At 44.3% G+C, this 22,993-nt stretch overlaps 1 protein-coding gene across 6 annotated transcripts in view; it reads right to left on the reverse strand.

Moving 5' to 3' along the window:
* itpr1b (inositol 1,4,5-trisphosphate receptor, type 1b) overlaps positions 1-22,993 on the reverse strand; it is a 108,992-nt gene that overhangs the window by 68,659 nt on the left and 17,340 nt on the right. For 2 of the 6 annotated variants that reach the window (XM_061220785.1, XM_061220783.1), the window contains exons 4-25: positions 18,173-18,288; positions 17,744-17,830; positions 15,225-15,383; positions 13,604-13,702; positions 12,719-12,802; positions 12,356-12,502; positions 11,602-11,706; positions 11,130-11,186; positions 11,009-11,038; positions 9,941-10,095; positions 5,929-6,028; positions 5,634-5,794; positions 5,378-5,519; positions 5,124-5,282; positions 3,892-4,064; positions 3,116-3,235; positions 2,208-2,402; positions 1,583-1,834; positions 1,292-1,433; positions 1,028-1,181; positions 569-759; positions 188-320 (exon numbers count right to left, since the gene is read on the reverse strand). In XM_061220785.1, the coding sequence (XP_061076769.1) occupies positions 188-320; positions 569-759; positions 1,028-1,181; positions 1,292-1,433; positions 1,583-1,834; positions 2,208-2,402; positions 3,116-3,235; positions 3,892-4,064; positions 5,124-5,282; positions 5,378-5,519; positions 5,634-5,794; positions 5,929-6,028; positions 9,941-10,095; positions 11,009-11,038; positions 11,130-11,186; positions 11,602-11,706; positions 12,356-12,502; positions 12,719-12,802; positions 13,604-13,702; positions 15,225-15,383; positions 17,744-17,830; positions 18,173-18,288 (2,961 nt within the window). The remainder of the gene's footprint in view (positions 1-187; positions 321-568; positions 760-1,027; positions 1,182-1,291; positions 1,434-1,582; positions 1,835-2,207; positions 2,403-3,115; positions 3,236-3,891; positions 4,065-5,123; positions 5,283-5,377; positions 5,520-5,633; positions 5,795-5,928; positions 6,029-9,940; positions 10,096-11,008; positions 11,039-11,129; positions 11,187-11,601; positions 11,707-12,355; positions 12,503-12,718; positions 12,803-13,603; positions 13,703-15,224; positions 15,384-17,743; positions 17,831-18,172; positions 18,289-22,993) is intronic. The other 4 variants (XM_061220786.1, XM_061220784.1, XM_061220788.1 and 1 more) reach the window with 3 other exon arrangements.

Here is a 22,993-nt window from a genome sequence, read left to right on the forward strand (position 1 = left end):
TTTCAATGTGCACATTGATATCCTCAAAAAAGTTACTGCTAAAAGGGGGTAAGCTGTGGGGGAGGGGGGGGTTAAGTCCAACTAAGAACCTTTTGGACACAAATCAAATGCCCTCAGTGGCAATGGCAAATGTGCTAGGAGGGAAAATACCTCATTTATACTCTCTAGTTTAATCGTTCTCTCTCACCAGGCATGTTTTTGGGCCCGTCCAGACTGCCCGCTGACATCAGGTCCGCCTGGGAACTGCTCTCATCGAATTCCCGTTTGAAGATGCAGAGCAGGCAGGAGATCCGGTAGTCCAGCCGCACATTAAGAATGAACTGCAACACAGGGAAGAGGGGCTGTACAGCAAGGCTTCCAAAGCACAGGAATACCCGTGTGTGCTGCCTTTCGGTTGACCAGCTAATCTTGTAAGTAGTCAATTTAGTTGAGAATATAAGTCACCAGGATGGAAGAGACAGAATGGAACAATGGTTCATTGTCATTCACTTTTTGAAGCCAATTTCAGGTTTCAGCAATGAGGCATTTATACTGTATCTAGAAGAGATGAGCGATGTAGGCCTGTTACCTGCAGTATTTCAATAATCTTCAACTTGGTGTCCATCACCAGAATGTCTTCCTTCTCCGGCTCTACCTGTGCCTTCACCACGTCTCCATCTGGCGGGCTGGCGGGGGTGGAGGGCAGGAAACCACCTCCCCTCAGGACCACCTGTGTCATCAGCTCACCCACGCCATGGATGGACCTCATGACATTACTTCCTGCAGACACAAGATACACCCGGATTAGTCAAACTGCACAAACAGGGCTAATCCTGATCATTCAGCATTCATCCCACTGAGCCAATCACACAACTTATGCAAACTGAACTATTCAAACATTGTTCACAGTACTTGTACTAAGAAAGTGTTTCATCCTGATTGATTAATGCATACATACTCAAAGCTATTGAACCAATCTTATTAATAATGTCACGAGGCCAATCGTTACATTATATCAGAATTAGACCATTCATGCATCAGTGCTTACCTTTGCTCTCATCTCCCTTCTCCATTTTGTTCATGGGGTAGATGGTGCTGACATGAACACAGTCAAGAATAGCCAGTAGGATCTTAGTCAGCCTCAGCAAATCATTGAAGTTATAAAAGCCAAAATAAATAAGGTTTCGGGCTAAATTCACAACCTTAAAAAGGGTCAAAAGAAAAGGTAGAATTAACAAGGGATAATTGCTCAGGGTTTGTGATATAAAAATCACAGAAGACTTTAGCCCAAGTTGTTTCAAGGCGAACCCACCTCATATGTGAGTTTATTTTTCTCCTGGTCAGAAAAGGGGACATTCTGACTGACCACATCTCTTAAATAGTTCTCCACAAACTCCATTGTCTGGGCAAAGCGCTCCTTGATCTCGTCCCTGGTAGCTCCATTGTTGTCATAGCTGGGGCCATAGGAAAAGCAGCATCGTAAGCCGAAGAAATGTGAAAACACGGTCACTGTGACCTTGTTTACATGAACATAACAGCATCTTTAAACAATTCAACCATTCCATTAAAAACAAGGAAGCGCTGCTAAATCCCAAGGACTCACTCATCGATGGCAATCTTGGATGGGATCTCGGACCACAGCCGGGCGTATTTGACTGGAGTGACCTGCTCCTGGGGGTCACGGTCCACGTGCATGTGCAGCATCATGCGGCAGAAGGAGGCCCGCAGGTCGTAGGGCAGGTCCTCGTCAGACATGCAGCGCAGGATGAGGTCCACGTCCAGCTGGCCTGAGATCTTGTTGATGGCCAGGTACTGTCGGTCCAGGCACATGCGGGCGAACAGGTTCAGCTGGTACCTGAGTGGGCCATGCATGGAAAACACATTTCATCTCTACAATTATTAATACCGCCTTTTATCAGACACAGTAACACTAATAATTACAGGGTGGGCAACATACACAGCAAAGCCAAGTCATGCAATAATGTCAATGTATTCCATGCTTGAAAATATGGAAGTGTGGGGTAGGTAATGCAATAAACAAGAATACTAAGATTGAACTCGAGTAGCTACGGTACATATCCAAAGCAACTACACACCCAAAGCTCTGAGCTATAGTAAACATATACCCAACAAAGTGAGCCAGAGTAACTACATACACTTGCTCTGAATCCCTATAAAGGTACTGAACTATACGACATGGTAATGTAGCACAAAGCTCCTGCCATTACCTGTAGTAGCTTACCACCTCCTGGTCCTCTTTCTGGCCTTCCTTGGCATCCTGGGCCAGCTCTCGAATGCTCTTGCTGCGGATCTCCTTGCTGTTGTCCTTCCAGAAGAGCCATACCTCCTCCTCGTCTTCTTGAGACTCCACAGGACTCTCTCCAATCACTACCCCCTCAATCTCAAACCGCGACAACACAAGCCTAACATCACAGAGCAGGCACATGGAACATGCGTCACACTAATAAATATACACATCAGCACTGCACGTTCATCATTCTCAGCCAACTGAATTGACAAAGGCTCAAGGCTTTAATTTAGTGAAAGATTCACATTGAAACATTTCCTTCACAACAGCATTTGTGAGTTTCTGTTTTAGGCATTATTTATGAGAGACTTTATTTATTATGGCTGCAGAGCATATAACCAGTGAACACCATCAACCCGTGTCATGTTGCAGTTTTAAAAGGACTAGATTGCGATTGCAACAGCATGATGTTTATGACTGATTACATTGTTCGTTTACAAATAGCTTGTGTCAAAAGGGGAAAAGCATGGTTTGCTTTATGACTCAGAACTAGACTCAATGTTAATCTGCATATCAGCAGTGAAGTCCAAGATTAGATTTGTTTAGGGCTTGGTTAAACTTCACCTTGTCCTGTGTTGCACTGCGAAGGCTATTATGTTTAATGTGAGTAAAACAACTTGCCTTAACTGCAGTACAATTTTGTATAATTTTATTGTCATTACTTAACATAAGAGGTAATAATCTCAGTGTTAATGGATAAGATAAAAATGCTTACCCAGTAAGACAACAGACAGTACCCCACCTCCCTCTCTAATTGGCCTGGATGACTCAAGATCTCTCAGAGGTTGGCTGACTACAGTACTCAGAATCCTAAAGGATAACGCTCACTTGGTCTCAATGAGGATGTCACCGTTGGCCGGGTCCAGAACCGCAGTGCAGATGAGCTCCTGGGTTACAGGGATGGACTTGTTCATGGACACACACAGGTCCGATAGGTAGTCCAAGAACCTGTGGGGCATGAAGGAACAGGACACATCCCACGAGTCACACATGGGTCACACAAAGCCTGGCCTGAGAATCTCAAGCGGCTCCGTCAGTAAAAGCGCTCATGACCGTAGTCTAGGCTAGTGACATATCTGGGCTTTGGCCTCATCTGTGGCATCGACTAAAAACATGATGGGAGACCACTGAGGGCTTATAGGAACAGAACCGAGTATAGCAGCTTTTTACCTCTTTAATGCAATGATAAAACACGCTGGATTCTGACTAGCCTCACATGCAGTAAGTAATTGAAGCAAGGTTAGAAACTCCTGTGTCCAGGCAAGCTGTGTGGTCAAGCTGCTTGACAGTTCGGTTTTGAACACAGGTTGTTTGTCTGGCCTGGTGGCTCTCTGCCCCCAGACTCCAGCCGGCTCCCCAGCCCAAAATCAGTCACGTTTGTCACGTTGCGGGCAGCCCCAGACGTGCTTCCTGAGCGCTAGCTACGGCCTGGCTCTTCAGACAAGCGCACCTCTCATGTCTGTAAGTGCACAGGCATAGGTTTGTGCGGCTACACATTCCACAGTAGATCGGACGTAATGAAGCAGATTACTGCACGCATGAGAGGTCAAGTGTTTGAATAATATTTGTTTTTCCCCAGGAGCAGTTAAATAACTTCACTTCACCTCGGCTCCCGGTTCTTCCTCACGAGAGTGACGAAGGTGTCAATCTCTGCAGCCGTGATGTGCTTCTCCAGGAGCTTGCGGTTGTTGTGCAGCAGGGCGGTGATGGTGTCCTCAGCCAGGACGTCGTACCCGATCTGCTTCTGCATGAAGCGGAACTGCTTGGCGATGTATTCCTGAAGAGGTCAGAGGGCAAGGGTCAGATCTGCGAGGTCACTCATGGGGGTGGCCTTCAGTTACGAAGGGGAATCCCAGTGGGGCTTTTCTTATATTTGCAGAAGTGTTCTCCTGATTTTCCACTTCCACTTCCACTTCTAAAGATAAACAGAGGGACTGGACTTGGCCTGGAACCATTAAGCAAGCTAGCGACTAAAAGAAAATCTAGGTTTATGACATTCAGTTCAGTTTTCATGCTGAAAACAACTGTCACTTTACTGTACTGTGACAAATAGCAAGGGTTTAACATTGGTGAAGGAAGGAATTTACCACCAGATGAGGGTGAGAAAACAATGGCTGACTGCAAATTGGGAACACCAAATATCCTCCAGACACACCTGAGAAACAGTTAAGGAATGCGTAATTGTGTCACCTACTATGGGCAGTCAGGAAGGGGGGGGGGGGGGGGGGGTAATCTCCCTATTAAAATTATCCACCCATTGTAGGGTTAGAGCCTTACGATGATGTTAAACACAAATGAGCATGAGGAAGCATTCAATTCATCTTCAGCCATAACCAATACATTAGAGCACGAGTATTTCATTATTTCATCAACTCTAATGAAGTTACCAATCCCTGTCCTAATAGGATTTTGCTAATGAACTCAGAGCAGGAAAAACTACAGGGTAGTGTTCCACATGGTAACAGCCCCAGGGTATGGCCACATTCACCTCAATACAATGTGACACGGATCTAAACGAAAGCTGGAAGAAAAAAAACAAAAAAAAAACTCCCACGTATTCCACAAGACAGAGGCAAAAAAAAGGGTGCATTGATTGTATTCCCACATTTAGTGAATTACAAATTGCATATTTTCAGATAAAATAATCCATGTCTGGTTTAAAGGATTATTATGAACATTTTAATCATTATATTGCACTGTATAGCTACAGGAACAGATTACATCATAGCATAATGACATGACACCTTGCATATGCCTCTATTACAGGTGAATAAATAACCATGGATTTCAGCCCACAGAGGGCTTTGGGACACAGAAGGTGGTTGTCCATTCTCACCTGGTTCTTCCTGTAGTCTTGTTGGGAGTGTCGCAGAACCCGGTAGCACAGGCGGCAGATGTGCCTGAATGGGGCGTGGCGTTGGTCGCCCAGCTCCTCCAATCGCAGCATGGGGCCATCGCCGCTGTCCGTGAAGGGCGCCTGCAGCAGCTTGAAGATCTGTAGGACAGAGGTCATGAGTGGAGTGAGGTCATGAGTGGAGGGGACATGGAGGTGTAGAGGCTTCAGATAGGACGAGGCAAGGTGAGACCCACTTGTTTCAGGATATTCTGCTCCCTCATCAGCTTCTGCCTCTCACGGTTGGGCTTGTTGACCATGATCTCCAGGACGTCCTGCCCGCTGTTGGGGATGTCCACCACAAAGAACACCAGGTCCTCCAGCAGCTTGGTGACAAACCTAAGAAGAGAGGAGTGGACAACTAAAGATTCAATCAAGGGTCAAATAAGTAAACTATCAATTTGGCTCCGTAAAAGTGAAACACAAGGCTGGGCACAGCAGCAATGGACTCACCTCCTCTCATTCTGAGTTATGGTGCCCTTCTCCAGCTTGCTTGCGATGGATGCCAATACTTTGCTGGCGTCATTGGCAAAGTCCAAGTCTCTTACTTCTGCTGGGGGGACGGGCACAATGGCAAAGGCCTCTTTATCTTCCTTGACTGCAGACGTGCCAATCTTCAATAAAAACAAAACGATAAAGAGTATTCTCGAACATCATATGACACTCAAATCTGAAAAGAGTGGAAAAACTGGGGTGGGGGGGTGGACAAGAGGTGGGTCTGCAGAGAGAGACGATGCCATTCACTCACCCTCAGCATCACAGGCTTCTCCTCCTCCTTGTCTATGGGGTTGTTGGTGCTGTGGACCCATGTGTTTGTGCACAAGTGTCTGAGCCTCACATAGGAGCTCCTGAGATAGAAAAATATGGAACAGATCAAAGAATGGTCTCCAAATCTGTGTCTCAGACCAACAGAATTTTGGTGCAACACTGATCGGCCTTCACACATATCTGCCACGGAGATTCCATCACACACTTTGGCTGATGTAAACAGATAAGCAGTATCACTACATGTGATCATGTGGGCTCCTTGTCAAGGTCCTACCCTGGTCAATGACAGTCACAGTGTTTAAGGCAGTGCCCTTTTCAGGCCTGCCTTAAAAGGAGATCCTTTCTCCACCAACTCCCACAGTCTAGCAATAATCCAAGGCCCAGTCAAATGTACTGTGAAACTGAATTATGTCACAGCTCAATGTGGAAATGCACATTAAAGTGTAGCCAGCAGATGGAAATAAACAGTATAACACATGATCTATCTAATGAAAGAGGCTCTGCTGAACACAGTAGGCCTCATTCATGGAGAATGAGTATGATCATATTTCATGGCTAACCGTTCTTACAAACATTTCCACAAATTTTGGCATTTGTCATTTTTTTTCGTCTGCATTTGTTCTTTGGAAAGATCATAAAAAACCTCTACTGCAGCATACTGTACTTTGCACAAACATTTACCAATTAACACAAACATTTCCGTCCTCAGTGTCAAAAAGTGTACACAAATACCCTTTGCAATGTGCACTGTAAGCAATGAATTTGCTTGATTACAAATAAAAAATAGTGGAGTACAAAGCCAAATCAGAAAGGCACACAAAAATCTACACACACAGGCAGTATCAATCAAGGGAGCACGTGTTCTGCTTCCGAGAAATGTCCACGAAAACAGACACCACAACTTTATGGATGTTTTGCTAGATCAGTCAAGAAGTCATCTGTTCATCTTGTTTATTTTCTTTGAGCCTCCCAAATGTATTTTCCAGGAAAAAAAAAAAAAAAAGGAGTGATGGAGAACTTAAAACAAGCTGACAAGGCTGTTTGCTTCACCTGCATATGTAAACCAAATTATTCCCTCTGACTTCCCCACCCCACCCCACCCCACCCCCATGTGTGTACAGCTCCTTGCATGAGCTTCAGCCACAGGACACTGGCTGCATTCTCCCCCAGCATGGTGCTCTGTTGCGAAATCGACCGTTAGCCGAACAGGCTTACCTTTGTGCACTCCTGGGCCTACCCACTGTTTAAGCACTGCCAACGAGGCCCAGGGGTTATTCCAGGTTAGATGGTCGAGTGCCAAATAAAACAAGCAGATGCACGACAACATCACGCGATGCCTTTTCTCGACGCCCATGGGAGGTGCTCACCTTATCTGATCTCCTGTTTGCGCACACGCAGTTGAGTGGAGCTATGTGAGCTATTCCCATACACGCCCCCTTTCACGTGAGGCCATCAATCAAACTGACACACAGAGGTAAAAAAAAAGGAAAGATTTGTGTGCCCAAAAAGCTTGAGGCCGAGTAGAGTACTTCTTCTGCACAGCCCTTCCTTCACTTCACAAATTATGTTCAAATTACATTCAACACATATCAAACCTCCCTCTTTCAGTCTGTAGCAAAATAATGTCCCTAAATGCATTCAAAAACTAAAATTACCCAACTTTAGGAGAAGATTATGTTATTACTATTATTCGATTTTGGTTTTGCTACATTTGAATGTACACAGACCACGTAATGGAAAGTGTGTGCGTGTGTGTATACAGTATGTGTCTATGTGTGCGTGCATGCGTGTAGGTGGCAGTTCATTATGTAACGTCTGGCAACATTTGGAATCTAAAGATCTCTTGTGGGTCAGATGCAGTGACCTATGGTCACTAAGCTTCACAGACAAGGGACTTTCCTTACACAAATTTACTTGGCAGTACGAGTGTCTCATTTCAAGCCACAGAACACCACCCACCCCCACTTCCCCATTCCACAACCACACCCAGTTAAGTGGAAAAACGCTTGCCTCATGAGCACTGGCCCAACACATAAAACACCACGAAGGCCAAGCACAGGACAAAGCTCTGATAGTTCTGACAAACGTAAAATAGACAGAATTACAGTACACAATGCTGGCATCCTCCCATTGCAGACATTCAAATACAATATTACAGCCGTCAAAATGGCACGATCCCAATTAAAAAGCATTTTGCAGCTACGGAGGGATTGACTGATTCACTGCATAAAATGAGGGCTGGCTCTAGAAAATAAAGTAATGTCAGTTGGCCACCTGGACTGATCATAAATATCTCTTATTATATTGTAAAGATCAAGTACTTTCAATGTAAGCAGAACAATGGCAAAACTTTTGTTCATATTATTCTGAAATGAGTACTCTTTGTAAGAGACCCAATTCCAAGAAAATGAATCACTGGAAACCAATCATTAATCTCAAATGTCAAATGCGCAATTAATATACATTTCAAGAATAACATGCAGAGTATCCGGAAACTTACAGCTTATATATGACGATGTATGTACATGTATCATGATTCAGCTCTCAAAAAAATGGGCCAAAAAATATTTCTCAGTCACTTTTTTCCATTTAATTAAAAAAAAAAGCTAAATTGGTTTTGCAGTATGCACTTGTTGCATTGAGTTTATTTTTTCTGGCTTTCAAGCTATGATTACATGTTTAACAAAAAATAAAACTGCAAAGCAATATTTAATCAAACTTGTTGTTCATGCCCACATAAAGATGTGGTCTGCTGATCTTCATGATCAAGCAGTTAATGCTCGACTGTCTTGCAAAGGCATCACAAACCTACAAGGCCAGCAAGGCCAGCTTGGTCTTGGGCACTGAACCTTTAGCCAAATGTGACAGCTGTCTCTTCAGCATTCTGCAGCCATGTTAGCCATAATTACAGGCGAAGCTTTTATACATGAATTTATGACTGCACAGATAAGGGCTGTCAACTAAATCAAATATGGCTCTTCATTTTAGTACTGTAGTTACTGACCTAATTACTTACAGACTCAGCTTATTTACCATGTGTACTTGACTTAAAGTCCATGGCTGTACAACTGATTCTATTAAGATCATGCAACCCAACAATTCAACTATTACTTCAGATTTACCACAACATTCTCACTATGTAAGAATGACCTGGGGAACAAAATAGGTCAGGTCATGACGAAAAATCACAAAAAACATTTCAGTCTCAGTTAGCACCATCCTTTTGGAGAGTATTAGGCAAAAGCAAAAGACAATCTACTTGATTACAGTGCTGCATTTTTACTATTAAAAGCGCTCCTGCTTTTAATAGAAAACTTGCTCTGCATGAAGAGCTTGGAATGTTCCGGTAACTCTGCTGGTAGTGGCTCTTTGTGTTTATGATTATGGTCTGATACTGGTAATTATTTCGAGAACAATGATACAAGGCTCTTGGCTATGAAGACTGGCATCATGGAGGAGGGCAGCAGCACGTCTCACAGTAAGCACTGTGAAAAGAACAGGTCTGCCGCAAACATGTCACACACAACCGTGAACAATATACTGCTGTGTGCTTTTCACAACGAGGGCACGAGGACGGCCATTTACACTCAGGGCCCTGCCCTGCAATGAACTAATGTATCCAGCCAAGAGGGGCAAACCCATCAGCTCATCCAGATCAACAACAGTTTTGGGTTTCAGGGCGTTCTGCCAATAATGTGACCGTGACCGCAACTGACTCACGGCGTTTCAAAAGGACAAGCGGTGATGCACTGCGTTTCCTGTGGCAACCTCGGACAAGCAATCACTACAAAATAGCCTATGAGTGCATTTATATATTTATAGTTACTTTCTAAACAGTGAGGACTGTAGTCTCAAGAGTCAAATCTGATATCATGCCATATTCCCACCGAAGCATCCAGCCACATCCAACAAAATAGTTGATGAATGTGGCGCATTATCATAAGAGTCATGTTATAATATAAAATATGTGGTGAGTTATAGTAGCTCAGTACCTGGGCACCAGAGAGTCCCCCCCGCGCAGAGTGGTAGGGTCCAGCTCGAAGATGGAAGAGATGTCGTTGCCATCAGGAACAGATATCAGAGTGTACATGACCTTTTCCTGGGGGGTGCGTAAACGGGCTCTCAGGGCTTCATGGTCTGAGTCCAGCTGTTCAGGGGGGGGAGAGTTTGGGGCCTTCATCATATGAAGCATGAACTTATCTTAGCAAATCAGCTTTCACAACAAAAGGACCAGATTGGATGAGAATAACAAGCGTGAGATGAAGGAAAATGAGGAAGATCCAATTTCAGCCATGAGGTTAAGTGATGGGACCATGAAGATGACGTGCATCTTAAAATGATCTGTGCTTACCAATGACAACAAAGAGAGCTGCTGTCACTTTATCAGATAAATAGTAAGCTAACAGACTAATATACATATTAATGATTGTTCTGTCAATATGATTATGTTCACCGTAGGTACATAGTTCATGTTCAACTAGGTGCACATTATTCATGACTAAACTCCATACATTATAATGTATTATAATTTACAGTACTGGACTTTTCATTTATTTGACAGAGAGACTGTCAGAGACTTGCAAATCACTTACGGCAAGATGCGTATAATATAAGTAGGTACATCAATGTATATTGATAAGATCATAACCCGACCACAATCACAGGACCTGGCTTAACTGGACAGAGTTCTATGACTTGCGGAGGCCTATTCTTCTGTAGGTTCTAAATATTGCTGTTATTAAATAACAATTCTTAGAGTGATTCATAATTTATATCACATGGGATATTAAACAGAACAAAGTCAGGAGACCTGACTAAAATGAAGTTGTGTGCATGCAATATATAGTGACACACTGCCATCTACAGATGAAAGCTCATACAGCATGCTGCACAGACGACACTGGGTGATATAAACACGCGTTTATATCACGACACCTAGTGGTGCATTAGTCAAAATGACAGTTTGAAAATGGAATCTCTACCTCTATAATGGTTTCAAACTGAATGTGTTTTATGCAATGATATGTACAGACATTCACATACTGCATACTAATTTTTACCTGGAAGTTAAAGGGGATAAAGTCCGCCACCTGGGAAGAGAATGGGAGTCACATGGGGTTCAGAAGGCCTCTGTATTGATCAAACGCATGAGCCCTCAATAAAGCCTAATACTGTACTTACACACTCATTTAGTGTAGAGCGGGATTCCTGGCAGTCTTCCTCATAATCTGGGTTCACCTGAAAGGATGCACACCATGTATGAGTATAAGACACACCAACACGTTCCTCCAAATAAAACAAGTTTCATCTCTTAATGTTAATAAAAACAGCAATAGTAATTCTTATAATGTAATTATTATAATGTCCGGCCTGCCTGGTTCAAATTACAGTGAGCAGAAAAATGCAAATATAACCAGGAAAAGAGCTTGGCAAGTGAACTGAATGAGCAAATGAAAAGGTATAAAAACAATACAATAATGCAATACAAAGTAAAGTTAAATATGTACTGTATATTTACACAATAATGTGCAGAGAATGAATATTAGACATTAGAGGGGAATCAGAATTTTTCAGGCCCCCGGTATTCTGATAGAACAGACCAACAGAGGCGACCTGACAACAGGAAGTGACATGTATAAAATGCATAACACACCTGACTCACCTCTGCAGCCAGATAGCATCCAGTGGCCAGGTGCTTGAACCTAAACAGGCTGTTCCAGTAGCCAGCCCCTCCCCGGCAGGGGTCATGGTGTACCACCTGATAAAGGAAAAATATTAAATTACAGGGGAAGGACCCCAGGTGCACAACACAAAAAGGGTCAAATTCTATTATACCTTGTTCTATTATGTTCACCTCCAAACCTGGTTTTGATGACACATGGAGAAAATGTAAATTCAGCTGAAACATTAGAATGCCAGGAGGAGGAGGCTCAGTTACAGAGCCAAAATCTGTGTCCTCAAAGCCTGTTGCTAAACAATTCCTACGATATTCCACCACTGACTAATCTAAATCTTAATTTTCTCATTATAGTTAGTACAGGAGCTCAGTCAGAATACACACTAGAATAATACTACACACACCAGGAGTAAGACAACATCAAGTCTGCAGACGTACAAGTAACTCTCACTTCTCTTTGGTTATACCACTGAAAGGTGAAGAGAGAGATTCGAACATGCCTACAGTATTCCCGCAATAGGGCCACAATGGTCAAGTCAAACTACTCGGAAAAGGGATGTTGTTGTTAAATCTCAGCTGCTCAGGGTCAGACCTGGTCAAGTTTCTGGCACAGGCAAAATAATATCCACAGAGGGCGGAGTTGCTGCCAGACTCTTTCTAAAAGCTATAATAACTACCACCTGACATTTCCTGTAAACAGAATCCTTTGTTCCCGTCACGGTGCGCTCACCTCCACTTCCCACAATGCCTTGCTGCTGGTGGCGGATGTGGCGGACTGGCGTCCCGTGGTCCTGAGGAAGACGTACTGCTTTTTCCGGTGGTCGTCGCAGGTCAGGAACTTCTCCTGTTCTGCATGAAACAGCCGTACTACATCGCCCTGAGCACAGGAGTAGAGAAAACCTCCATTAGAGCACCATGACTGCTTCACAGGAGTTCAACAATGAACCATTACCTGTAACAGCACATTTCACTCTGCAGTGACAGCAAGATTAATAAGGCACTTAAAATAAAACAAATCTGTAATCTAGGAGAAGTGTTTGTCTTTAGTGATGCAAGGAGTGAACACAGGAATACATAGTGCAGTAAAGCTTACCCCTTTTAGTATGATCTCCTTGTTGTCGCTCCATTTCATGAACAGAACTATTTTCCAACTAGTGTTACAGTTCACAGAGTTCACCTGTGAGGGAAATGAATAAAAACAGAATCAGTACTTTTAATATGCGTCTAAATTGACAAGCACTGTTCTTGTTAGACATAATGATCACAGAATAAATTACCTTAGGATTCAGATCCGTGAATTTTACAGTGGGCAAGTAGAATTTGCATGGAATTTTGAAATTTGCATTTATGCATAGTACAAATTGTACTGCAACATTCTTCAACATTTTTATTTAATCATGAAAACTAAACTATCAAACCCATAATTTAATTTACAAAAAACATCCTTTCCTCTGAATAAAAATGTGTGAGCAATAATTTCAGACCAAGTTTGCTTCATTGGCAAAAGCAAGCAATGCATTATCTAAATGAGGCCACAGTAAATATAACAGGGATGGGACAGTTACCGGTTTCACAATATATCTCACTGAAGATAATTACACTGCAGAATCACTGTGAACACAATGAAATCAACATATCTGAACAAAAGTCCAAATATAATCCAGGATGAAGAAAGAAGGCATGCAGTCTTCTCATCTGCATTAGCGGTTATATTTTAATTAGCCAGAAGGGGGAGTGCCTCTCACATCAACGTTGCGTATCTGCCATAGAGCGTATTGGTATCCCCAGCGGTATCTACAGTGGTCTATTATTTCTGTTCAGTCCAGTAGCCTACTCCCCCATTGATAAAACGTACTAATATCTTACTCTTGGCCGTTCTTCACTCACACATTACCAAAAAGGAATTTTTGGGTCCTCATCAGTACTCATTGGAGAGAAAGCCCTGACTACACTGATGGACATAAGCCTGCCACCTCACCTCGTTACAGCCTGCATTGTCCACCAGCTGGTGACTGCTAGCATGAAGGGGCTGACCAGCATTTACAGGGTTAAGAACCACTTTGTCCCCAATCACCACCTGCAGACAGGTAAACCAGAATTATTCACACACACACAGACACACAAAGCACGCATGCACGCACACACGCATACACAAACCCATATGGACAGGTATGCATCCAAAAAGCATACTCTTACACAAACATGTGCACATATAGACACATACTCGCTGTCAGGCAGTCCAGGGCCCAGGGTCACAGGCACAGTACACAGAATAAAGCGCACTCTACTGAATGATGTTTATCACTGCAGGAAGAGGACAATGTCATGGTGTCCTTCATAAAAAAACGTAGAAAATAAATCAGTCCGGCACAGAAAGGCTGGCAGAGAACACTTCAAGGTGAAGTTCCCAGAGTTGGCAAACAAGATAGTTTGGCACGTGGGTTAGAATCAATGAAGGTCAAAATGCACTAGTACATCACCATTTAGTGATCAGCAGTCATTCTGGTTTAAATAAGAGTGATTTTTTATGTATGAGGATACATTTCCTCATCACTGCTGATTTTACAGCACATTCTTTAATTGAACAAACGGAATGATCTTCAGAGTTCTTTCACTTATGAACACCTGAGGTTTAGAATACGGAGTAAAAACACATCCAGAGGCTCCATGGTAAAATACTTGGAAGCGTGCATCATGCCAACTTCTGAACTCATTACAGTAATGTGCATGTGGACAGAGTATTAAGAGGGGGTCTATTTTTCTCCCCAAAAAACCTGCACTGTCCCAGAGCCAATGTTCTTACTGGGAACATGGAGATAATGTGAACACGAGTGAGATGGAGATCTCAGTCTTAGGGTTATATAACCTGAGGATCTTCGCCCACACATGTCTTTACCAGGTGATTACATCACAGCTCAGACCCACCCATTCTGCTATTGCCTGCAGCCCATAAACCAATAACATTTTTTTACAGGTAACTGCTGGACACTTGAACCTATGGAATTTATACAATATATATATATAACAGGTTCTCTGGTCATGGCCCAGGGGAATACAACCATTGCTGCAGCATTGAGGCAAATATAAGTTTAAGTGTGTCAGGTTCACAATATTAACCACCTGGCCACACTGTCACTGTACTGCAAGTCAGGAGATTATGCATAGAGGATGTGGTGACATCATCAATAATCCAGAATTAAGTCTGCGCTTTATTCTCCACTTATTCAAGGTAAGTGTGCAACTTCAAAGCAATGTATTTTTGTTTAGTTAGCTAAACATCAGCAAATATTTTGCTTGTTATATCAGGGAAAAAAAGGAATGTTATTCACAAACCCATTCTGGGTGGCATACAAAATGATATCCTATGTGCTTCACTAGGCCTCTCTCATGGTCATTGCACCTAACGACACCTGTCTGTGACCACACAGGTCCAGTGGAGTGTCTGCAGAGTTTGCCTTAACGCGCAATCTCTTTCAACCGTTCAGTCCGAATCCAAGCAGTTTGGCCCACCTGAAGGGACACGTGTGCAGTGGACAGAATCTCACAGCTACACAGCCGGTTCTGAATGTGACTTTGGGCCTCTCTATTGCGTCACTTACACTGTCCCCAATGGAGCGGAGTTTGTAGAAGGGCTGGATGTAGAACCAAGAGCCCTCATTTCCAGCCGAGTCCAGCGTCACCCTCATGGCGTTCTTTTCCAGTAGGGCCGGGAGACGCTTGTTCACCGTCAGGTACTTATTGCTTTTCACGTGCAAAAGCTGAAACAGAGGTTGAAACCATGACAATCCATTTGGAAACAGTACCCCAAAAAAACAGGGACTGAGGGACTGAGCTAGTTCAGCAGAGCTGAATGACACAGAGGATCATATTAACAATTGATAAAAACACAGGCAATATTCATTTGAGTCTTCTACTGCACTGTACAGTTTTAGTTTTAGTTTTATTTTCTAAAAGATATTACATGTTGATGGACCATTTGATGGTACAGGACTGCTAGGTAATGTGCTCTTTACAAACAACAGAATCTACAATTTTTTGATTATTCTAGATCGCATGGCATTTTAATAACTGCGAACCCATCCATCCATCCATCCATTATCTGAACCCGCTTATCCTGATCAGGGTCGCAGGGGGGCTGGAGCCTATCCCAGCATACATTGGGCGAAAGGCAGGAATACACCCTGGACAGGTCGCCAGTCTATCGCAGGGCACACACACCATTCACTCACACACTCATACCTACGGGCAATTTAGACTCTCCAATCAGCCTAACATGCATGTCTTTGGACTGTGGGAGGAAACCGGAGTACCCGGAGGAAACCCACGCAGACACGGGGATAACATGCAAACTCCGCACAGAGAGGCCCCGGCCGACGGGGATTCGAACCCAGGACCTCCTTGCTGTGAGGCGGCAGTGCTACCCACTGCACCATCCGTGCCGCCTAACTGTGAACCATGTGAATAAATTGTACCTATATTCTTGGAGCACTGAAAGCCACATAATGAACCATATGAACCTGAGAGCACAGTAAAATGTCAGTGTGAGAGATGGTGGCTTCCAGCACTGTGTTACTATCCTGATATTAACTCAATGCGAGGTCATTCCCTGTAGAAAACACATGATTCACCTTCTGGGGATGTGCTGTATCTGACTATCAGCGTTTGGACAGCAACAACTCCAGTAAGGTCTCAAATCCCTTAAATGTACAATGAAATGAACCCGCTGGCAACTGGACCTTCTTTCCTCTAACTTCTGTCTGCAAGATCTCAGTAGTTTAGGTAGCAGCTCGGCCACAGTGAGCGACAGGGTTATGAAGTGAACTACTGAACTATGTGTGACATAAACAGAGGCTACAGGCTGGAAGGAAGCGTGTGGGAAGCAGAGGTGGATGAACCCTGCTCTCTCAACAACCCCACAAACCTTCCTGGGGCCTGCATGGGTCTTACTGTACTGCCCACATAGCAATCCCTATGGGCCCCACTTCATAAATGTAACACCACGATGCTAAATTCAGCCTGGGGCCTACATTGCAAATCTCCCATCTAGATCAGCAGTTCCCCACCCTGTTCGTACAGATATACCTTCTACTGATCTAGATACAGTAAATCTCTTGGGGCTCAAGTAAAATGTGAGAATACACCGATTGCACCAGCTGGGCAGAGCACTACATCTGGGTGTAAATTGTACACATATTACATAGTAGGCCAAAGTGATATTTTTGGATTGTTCTCCTTGGTAACACTTTGCAAAAGAGAATACATCAGCCTCCGTATATGGAGCATCTCGTTTATAGATTGCACAAACAGCGCGCTTTCACATGCGAGAGAATATTAAGAGACCGGTTGAACCCCCTCCACATAGGCATATAAGGGGATAGCGAGCAGATTGAGTGCTTTTGTTTCTTTCAAGGTTGAGTCGTTTGAATTAATTGACGATCTCTCACCTCAATTAACCGGAACGGTGCACCTTTACTGGCATTGCAGTTGCGCATAGCAGCACTAAGATTTTATGCTAATGGTGCTTTTTTAGAATACTTTAGGGGATATGAAAAATAAACTAGTGGCAACATTGTAGCCAGGCAACACGCACAGCCTAGCAACAAATATGCAATAGAACTAAATCAACATGAAGACGCATTGTCTGCATCTAGTCATATTTGTAGATTTTTTTTGACCAACAGGTGTAAATATTAATCACAACGTCAGACGTAGCTACGACCGACTTAACAGTCAAGACAAACTTTTTTTATGTTCAGCTGGTGCAACCAGCTCCTGGAGCCTGAGAGTTCAAATACTGCTCTTTCACTCTTGGGGCCTGGGATATTAAAGTGGGACTGCAGAGGGGCCGGCCAGAGATGGGTCCTGAGTGGCCAGGGCAGGAGACCACAGTTAACTGAAGCAGGGTTTAAAACTGGGGCATCCGGTCTCTGGGGCTATCTGTATGCTTTACATGTATGTAGGAACAGCATCCACAGTGGAGTGGGGCTGTTGGTTCATGCTCATCGAGCAGACAGGTGGTTATGCTCTGGCTCAACTGTCTATCAGCAGCGTCCCTCTGCTTCCTGTCAGCTTGTCACATGACAAGCCCGTTGCTGGTAAGGGCGCAGACGTCACGCACCTGGATGACGTTCCCGTACTGAATCACCGTTCCCAGCAGCTTGCGGTTCTCAGACTCATTCTGCTTCTTCTCCAGATCAGCAGCATGCTGCAGTCAAAAAGCAAATTCACCAGGGCATGCCTTCCATCTGCGTGACTTAGACACTGACATTACGTGCTACTTATAAGCTGAACTGACAGTCAATGGAACACTGACCGAGTGCTCATCATCTCCACACCTAGAATTGGAAAGGTCTGCAGAGAAATCCTCACACATTTAACAAAGGAAAATTCTGTCATCCGTCATTCTGACAAGCACTTTTCCAGTACACAGCAGCTTAAAATCATGGTTTACAGAGCATAAAATCATTATTGCTATACAACTTCATCACAAGTAAAGTCCATAGTTTTGTGATGCTGTTGGTGGGAAACACACATGAACAGAACTCACATGCAGTTTGTTCAGGAGCACCGTGTCCGTAGTGCTGCTTCCCCCGGGTTTGGCAGCCTTCCAGAACTGTTTCTGTGCAGAGTATCTGTTCATGGGACACAACTTGAACAGGCAGTCTGGGGAGGGAAAGTTAGAGCAATACAACAAACCATTAACAGGGTACAGGTCTATGTTTGGGTGAAATTAGCCATTGGCCTAATATCCACAGAACAATTTAATTTTGGCAACAGAATGGCAGTGAGTCAGCAGTTTGTCTAAACTTGCTACCGCACTTTACATAAATACATCAACCCGGTCAAATTGCAGACCAAGGTCTTATTGACCCCATTCCCACACTCACAATGCACACCTAAACACTGTGAGAGTCCTTGGCCCAATGCACACATTTTCCCTCTGGCTGAGAGAACAGCTACCTGAGAGAGGCAGTGGGATGTTATTATCTGTGCCAGGAGTAAAAATAGCCCATTTGTGAACCAAGCCTGCACCAGGGAACTCTGGGAGGAGATGTCAAGAGACGAACTGTGGAACAAAGGGTGGTGAGTCACACAGGTGTGCTGGATCGGAGAGGCTAGGTAGGTCAAATGGAGATGAGGAGGTGAGCTGTATGGGTGTGTGTGTGTGTGTGCCTGTGTGTGAAGGAGGGTGGGGGGGGGGGGGGGGGTTAGAGGAGCAGGAGAGTCAGACAGTATGAGGGATGTGTGTGCTAGACTGCTCAGGAGACTTATGATGCATTGATCATGAGTTTCCAGCAGGTTTTCGATCGTGATCTTTAGCTGCAAACTAAAATGGCAGGCCATTCTGAGTTAGAACAATAAAACACATCATAAGGAGACAGCTTGGGGACTGGGTCTGAAAAGTACTGCATATTTCCAGAGAGACTTTACAAAAACCCTCCCCCACCTTTTCATTTTGTTTACTAGAACCGGAACAAAACTAATTTGTCTATTAAGACTGGGGTTTTGTTTTAATTTGGAAAAATGTGGCATTGTGAAAAGAACAGTCCAGGAATCTACAGAAAAAACCAAGTGGAAAGAGAGACCCTCATTTTGTTTTTATTCACATAATGGAAAAGATATCCTGAAAGGAGCAGACTGGCTCCTGAAAGCACTCACCCCAGCCTGTGTCAGATGAATCTGACACTAAAGCAATTACAACCACGTGGCTTCAGCCAAAGATCAGAGACACGGAAGCCAGCCTTTGAGTGGCAGGCTAAATCTCCTTTTAAATCGCTTAAGTGAGCTATTAATACTGAACAGGGAGATTTATCCCAGGTGCTCTTTGACACGATGCTGCAGCCCTGAATCTCTACCTCTGAAAGGGAGGCCGTGCTGGAGACAGGGCAGGGATGAGCACTAGCTTACACAGACCCAAAGAGCTCCACTATAGACACTGTGAGCTCATATACATGTAAACCCTGAACATTGCGAGCTCATACAGATTCAGACATGTATACAAATGCAAATGTTCACACATTCTCTGTAAGTAGAGTTGATATATTGTAGATATAGATATCTGTCAACAACAAATCTACAGCATTACAGCAAGTCAAACAGACAACACGGGCTGCCAGTCTCCTGCCCCTGCAGGTAGGTAATTCTGGGTTCAGACCCAGGTGGGGGCCATTGCCCAAGTCTGCCAAGTCTGGGTCAAGAGTTCACACACCCCAACAATAGCCCCAACAATCGCACTCAACATGCCTTAACACTGAGACACCCCATTCATAGCCACTACAGGAAGCGACTACTCCCTCCCCACCCCCAAAACCAATGTTTTAAACTGTGTTTTTTTTACTTTCACTTTCCAGAGCACTTCCTTTATGCAGGGGCGATGCGTTCGCGGTGAGCGGCCCTGATGGTCTGAGTCACTGTTTTCACGGCGTGTCAGTTGGGCTCAGGAAGCTGACGGCGTCTTGCAGCGGGTGCTGTTACTGCAGCCGGGGCGGGAGATGTGGCGTTCCTGTAGCGTAACTGCTGCAGGTGGGCGGGATGGAACCGCGCGCGGAAATGTCACGCAGCTGTTCGGCTCACACGTCACACACCGCCAACTCTACCAAGCATGCCTGAGACACCCGGTTCCTGCCCTGCACCTGTAGTACTACATTACTATGGCTGTTAATGCCAAGCCCGCGCACCACACTACCTTTACAACAGGGCTGCCCAGCCCTGTTCCTGCAGAACTACTGTGCTGTAACAAAGCACACCTCATTCAACGGCTAGAGAAAGAATCACGTCTGGCAAATTATGGTTGAAGTGAAAGCCTACTCGAGGGCACAGCTGTAGGTCTCCAGGAACAGGGGTGGGCAGGCCTGTTATAAAGAATGAGCTACCTCCCTGACCTTGAATCACTATGCAGTATACAACCATCTCTTTCCCATTCAGCTATTGTACACATACAATGAAGAAGCTACAGTATGTGATCCCAGAGAAATGGAGGATGTTTCACAGGTTTGAGCTACATACATTTTGCATAATTTCGGCTACATCTTCAGCACTATTCGGACATGAGCCCCGCCCAGTCCAGTTCCCCACACAGTGAGCCAGTGTGCAGCAGCCTGCAGCTGTGTGCTGATAGGCTCGGGAGAACTGGCCAGCACCGACACACTGCTACAAACCAGCCATTGTTCCACGGCCTTCGTATCCATTACTGCCCGATCTGAAAGTAATCACCTCTGATATCCAATAGCCCAGGTCCAGCAGATATTGCAGGCAAACTAACTTATCTGTCACATAGGGAGTCCAAAGTGTCTTGTGGGAAATTTTTAATTGGCTCACGAAATATAGCTCATATGGCATTAACTGTGTTATTTGTGCAAAGCATTAATATGTGCCACTTCTACTAATGTACAGAGAGAAGCTGTCTACCAGTGGAAATTTCCACTGAACTGTAGCAACGTGAGCAAATATGTGTCATAGGGCATGAAAAAGAGAAGAGGGCATAGGGTAAGATGAGAGAATCAGAAACATTTGTTTCAAATATCATCACGAGCTTGCAGAAAAACAGGAGTCCACCTAACCACGAAGGAGGGGGCCACACTGGATTGATCCCAGAGCTTAGAATTGTTTCTCTTGGTGCATGTGTTAGCTGCTGACTGGAGGGAGACAGGGACTGCCCCACTCTCCCCAGCAACAGAATGTGTATATAAGCTGTAACGATGTATAAGGCATTGCTCTCCGCTTTGGAAGCGCTGGACCCGATATGCATATTGTATAAAGCTGTTGAAACTCTCACTTGTGCAGAGCTGTTATTGTGTTGCAGATTTGTATCCAACATAACTTGGGGGCTCGTCCGGGATCCCAACAACCCGAATCTCACTGAATACCAAACCTGAAACCGTGCACGGGGGGAGTCTGGGACTCCTGAATAAAGACCTCTTCCCAGATCACTTAAGGAGATTTTTGGGATATCAGAGAGGCCAGGAAAGGTATCATTGAGAGACGGGGCGAGTGCCGGGATTTTCCTAAAGTTTAAATTATGAATGATGTTCTGCTTTGTGAGAGTTGGATACAGTGAATTTTAGTGCCGTGAGTCGGGGAGGACTCTAAATTGATGTTGTGCTTTCCGCCTTGACGACAATTACAGTTTTTGGAAAACTCAATATAGTCCGGGACTATGGGGAATAGTTGTGGGAAAGGCGGTTGTTGTTGTGGATGTTGCCGTTGTTCTTGTTGTGCGTGTTGTTATTGTTGTGAAGGAGATACACCTCTGTTGTATTTGTCCGGAGAGTATGGACTTGGGAGTGCAGGGAGTGCAAGGCATGTGTGCATGTGGAAAGAAAGGTTTAAATTTAATGGAAAATTGTTGGTAGAGAACACTGGCAAGTTGTCATTATCAGAGATAGAAACAAAAGCAGGTAAAAGCGAAAAGAAGCATAGGAAGTATGGTTATATGGAAGCTAGACTGTGGTTAACAGAAGCAACAAAAAGGAGAAAAGCTTTAGGCAAAAGACAAGCGAAAGGCAAAAAGAAATGACGCCATGTCATTTCAGGTGGTAAACAAAGAAGAAGATGATAATTATAGACCTCCGCAAACCGCACCATTAGGTCCCGCGGAGGGAGAGGCAGTTAACCCTCCCCAGAATATGCCACCGCTATATTCTGGGACTGTACCTAAATTGCTTCTGAGCCTGTCTCCGGCTGGGCCAGTACCTATACCCCACTCTGCTGGAAGGCAGATTCGGTAACCCAACCATATACCTGCCGACACCACCCGGCAAATCATTAAATTCTGATTACAGACCAAGACCTTGTCCAACTGACAGTCCATGCACTGCATGGACTAAAGACAAATACACAAATACATCAGTACCCCATGATACAAATGCCCTCGGGAGATGGGCAAGGGGGAACTCAGTGGGTCTACAGACCATGGACCTAGCAAGATATAAAAAGGTGATGGACTCACACCCTACAGAGGGACCAGAAGATTGTATCAGACAATTGGGACAACTGATACAAAGTTACAGACCAAATTTGGTGGAATTAGAATCATGTATGAGAGTGATGTTGGGCATTGAGTGGCGTGGAACCCACTCAATGACCAAAACCAAGCTGTCCCTTATCCAGATCCTCCTGTACCAGCTGCAGATCCTGGCCCCTACTGGGGCCCGATAAGGGGACTGCAGGACAGGCTCAGACAGGTCTATTACATTTACATTTTACATTTTAGTCATTTGGCAGACGCTTTTAATCCAAAGCGACTTACAAGTGCATAGGTTCTACCATAAGTCAGAGCATCACATCCAGAAACTAGCAAAATACACAGGAAATGCTGTTCTAAACATAGTTGTCATCAGAAGTGCATTTTTTTTTTTTTTTGGGGGGG

Source organism: Conger conger, chromosome 14 (assembly GCF_963514075.1).
Source record: "Conger conger chromosome 14, fConCon1.1, whole genome shotgun sequence".
NCBI classification, from domain to species: Eukaryota; Metazoa; Chordata; class Actinopteri; order Anguilliformes; family Congridae; genus Conger; species Conger conger.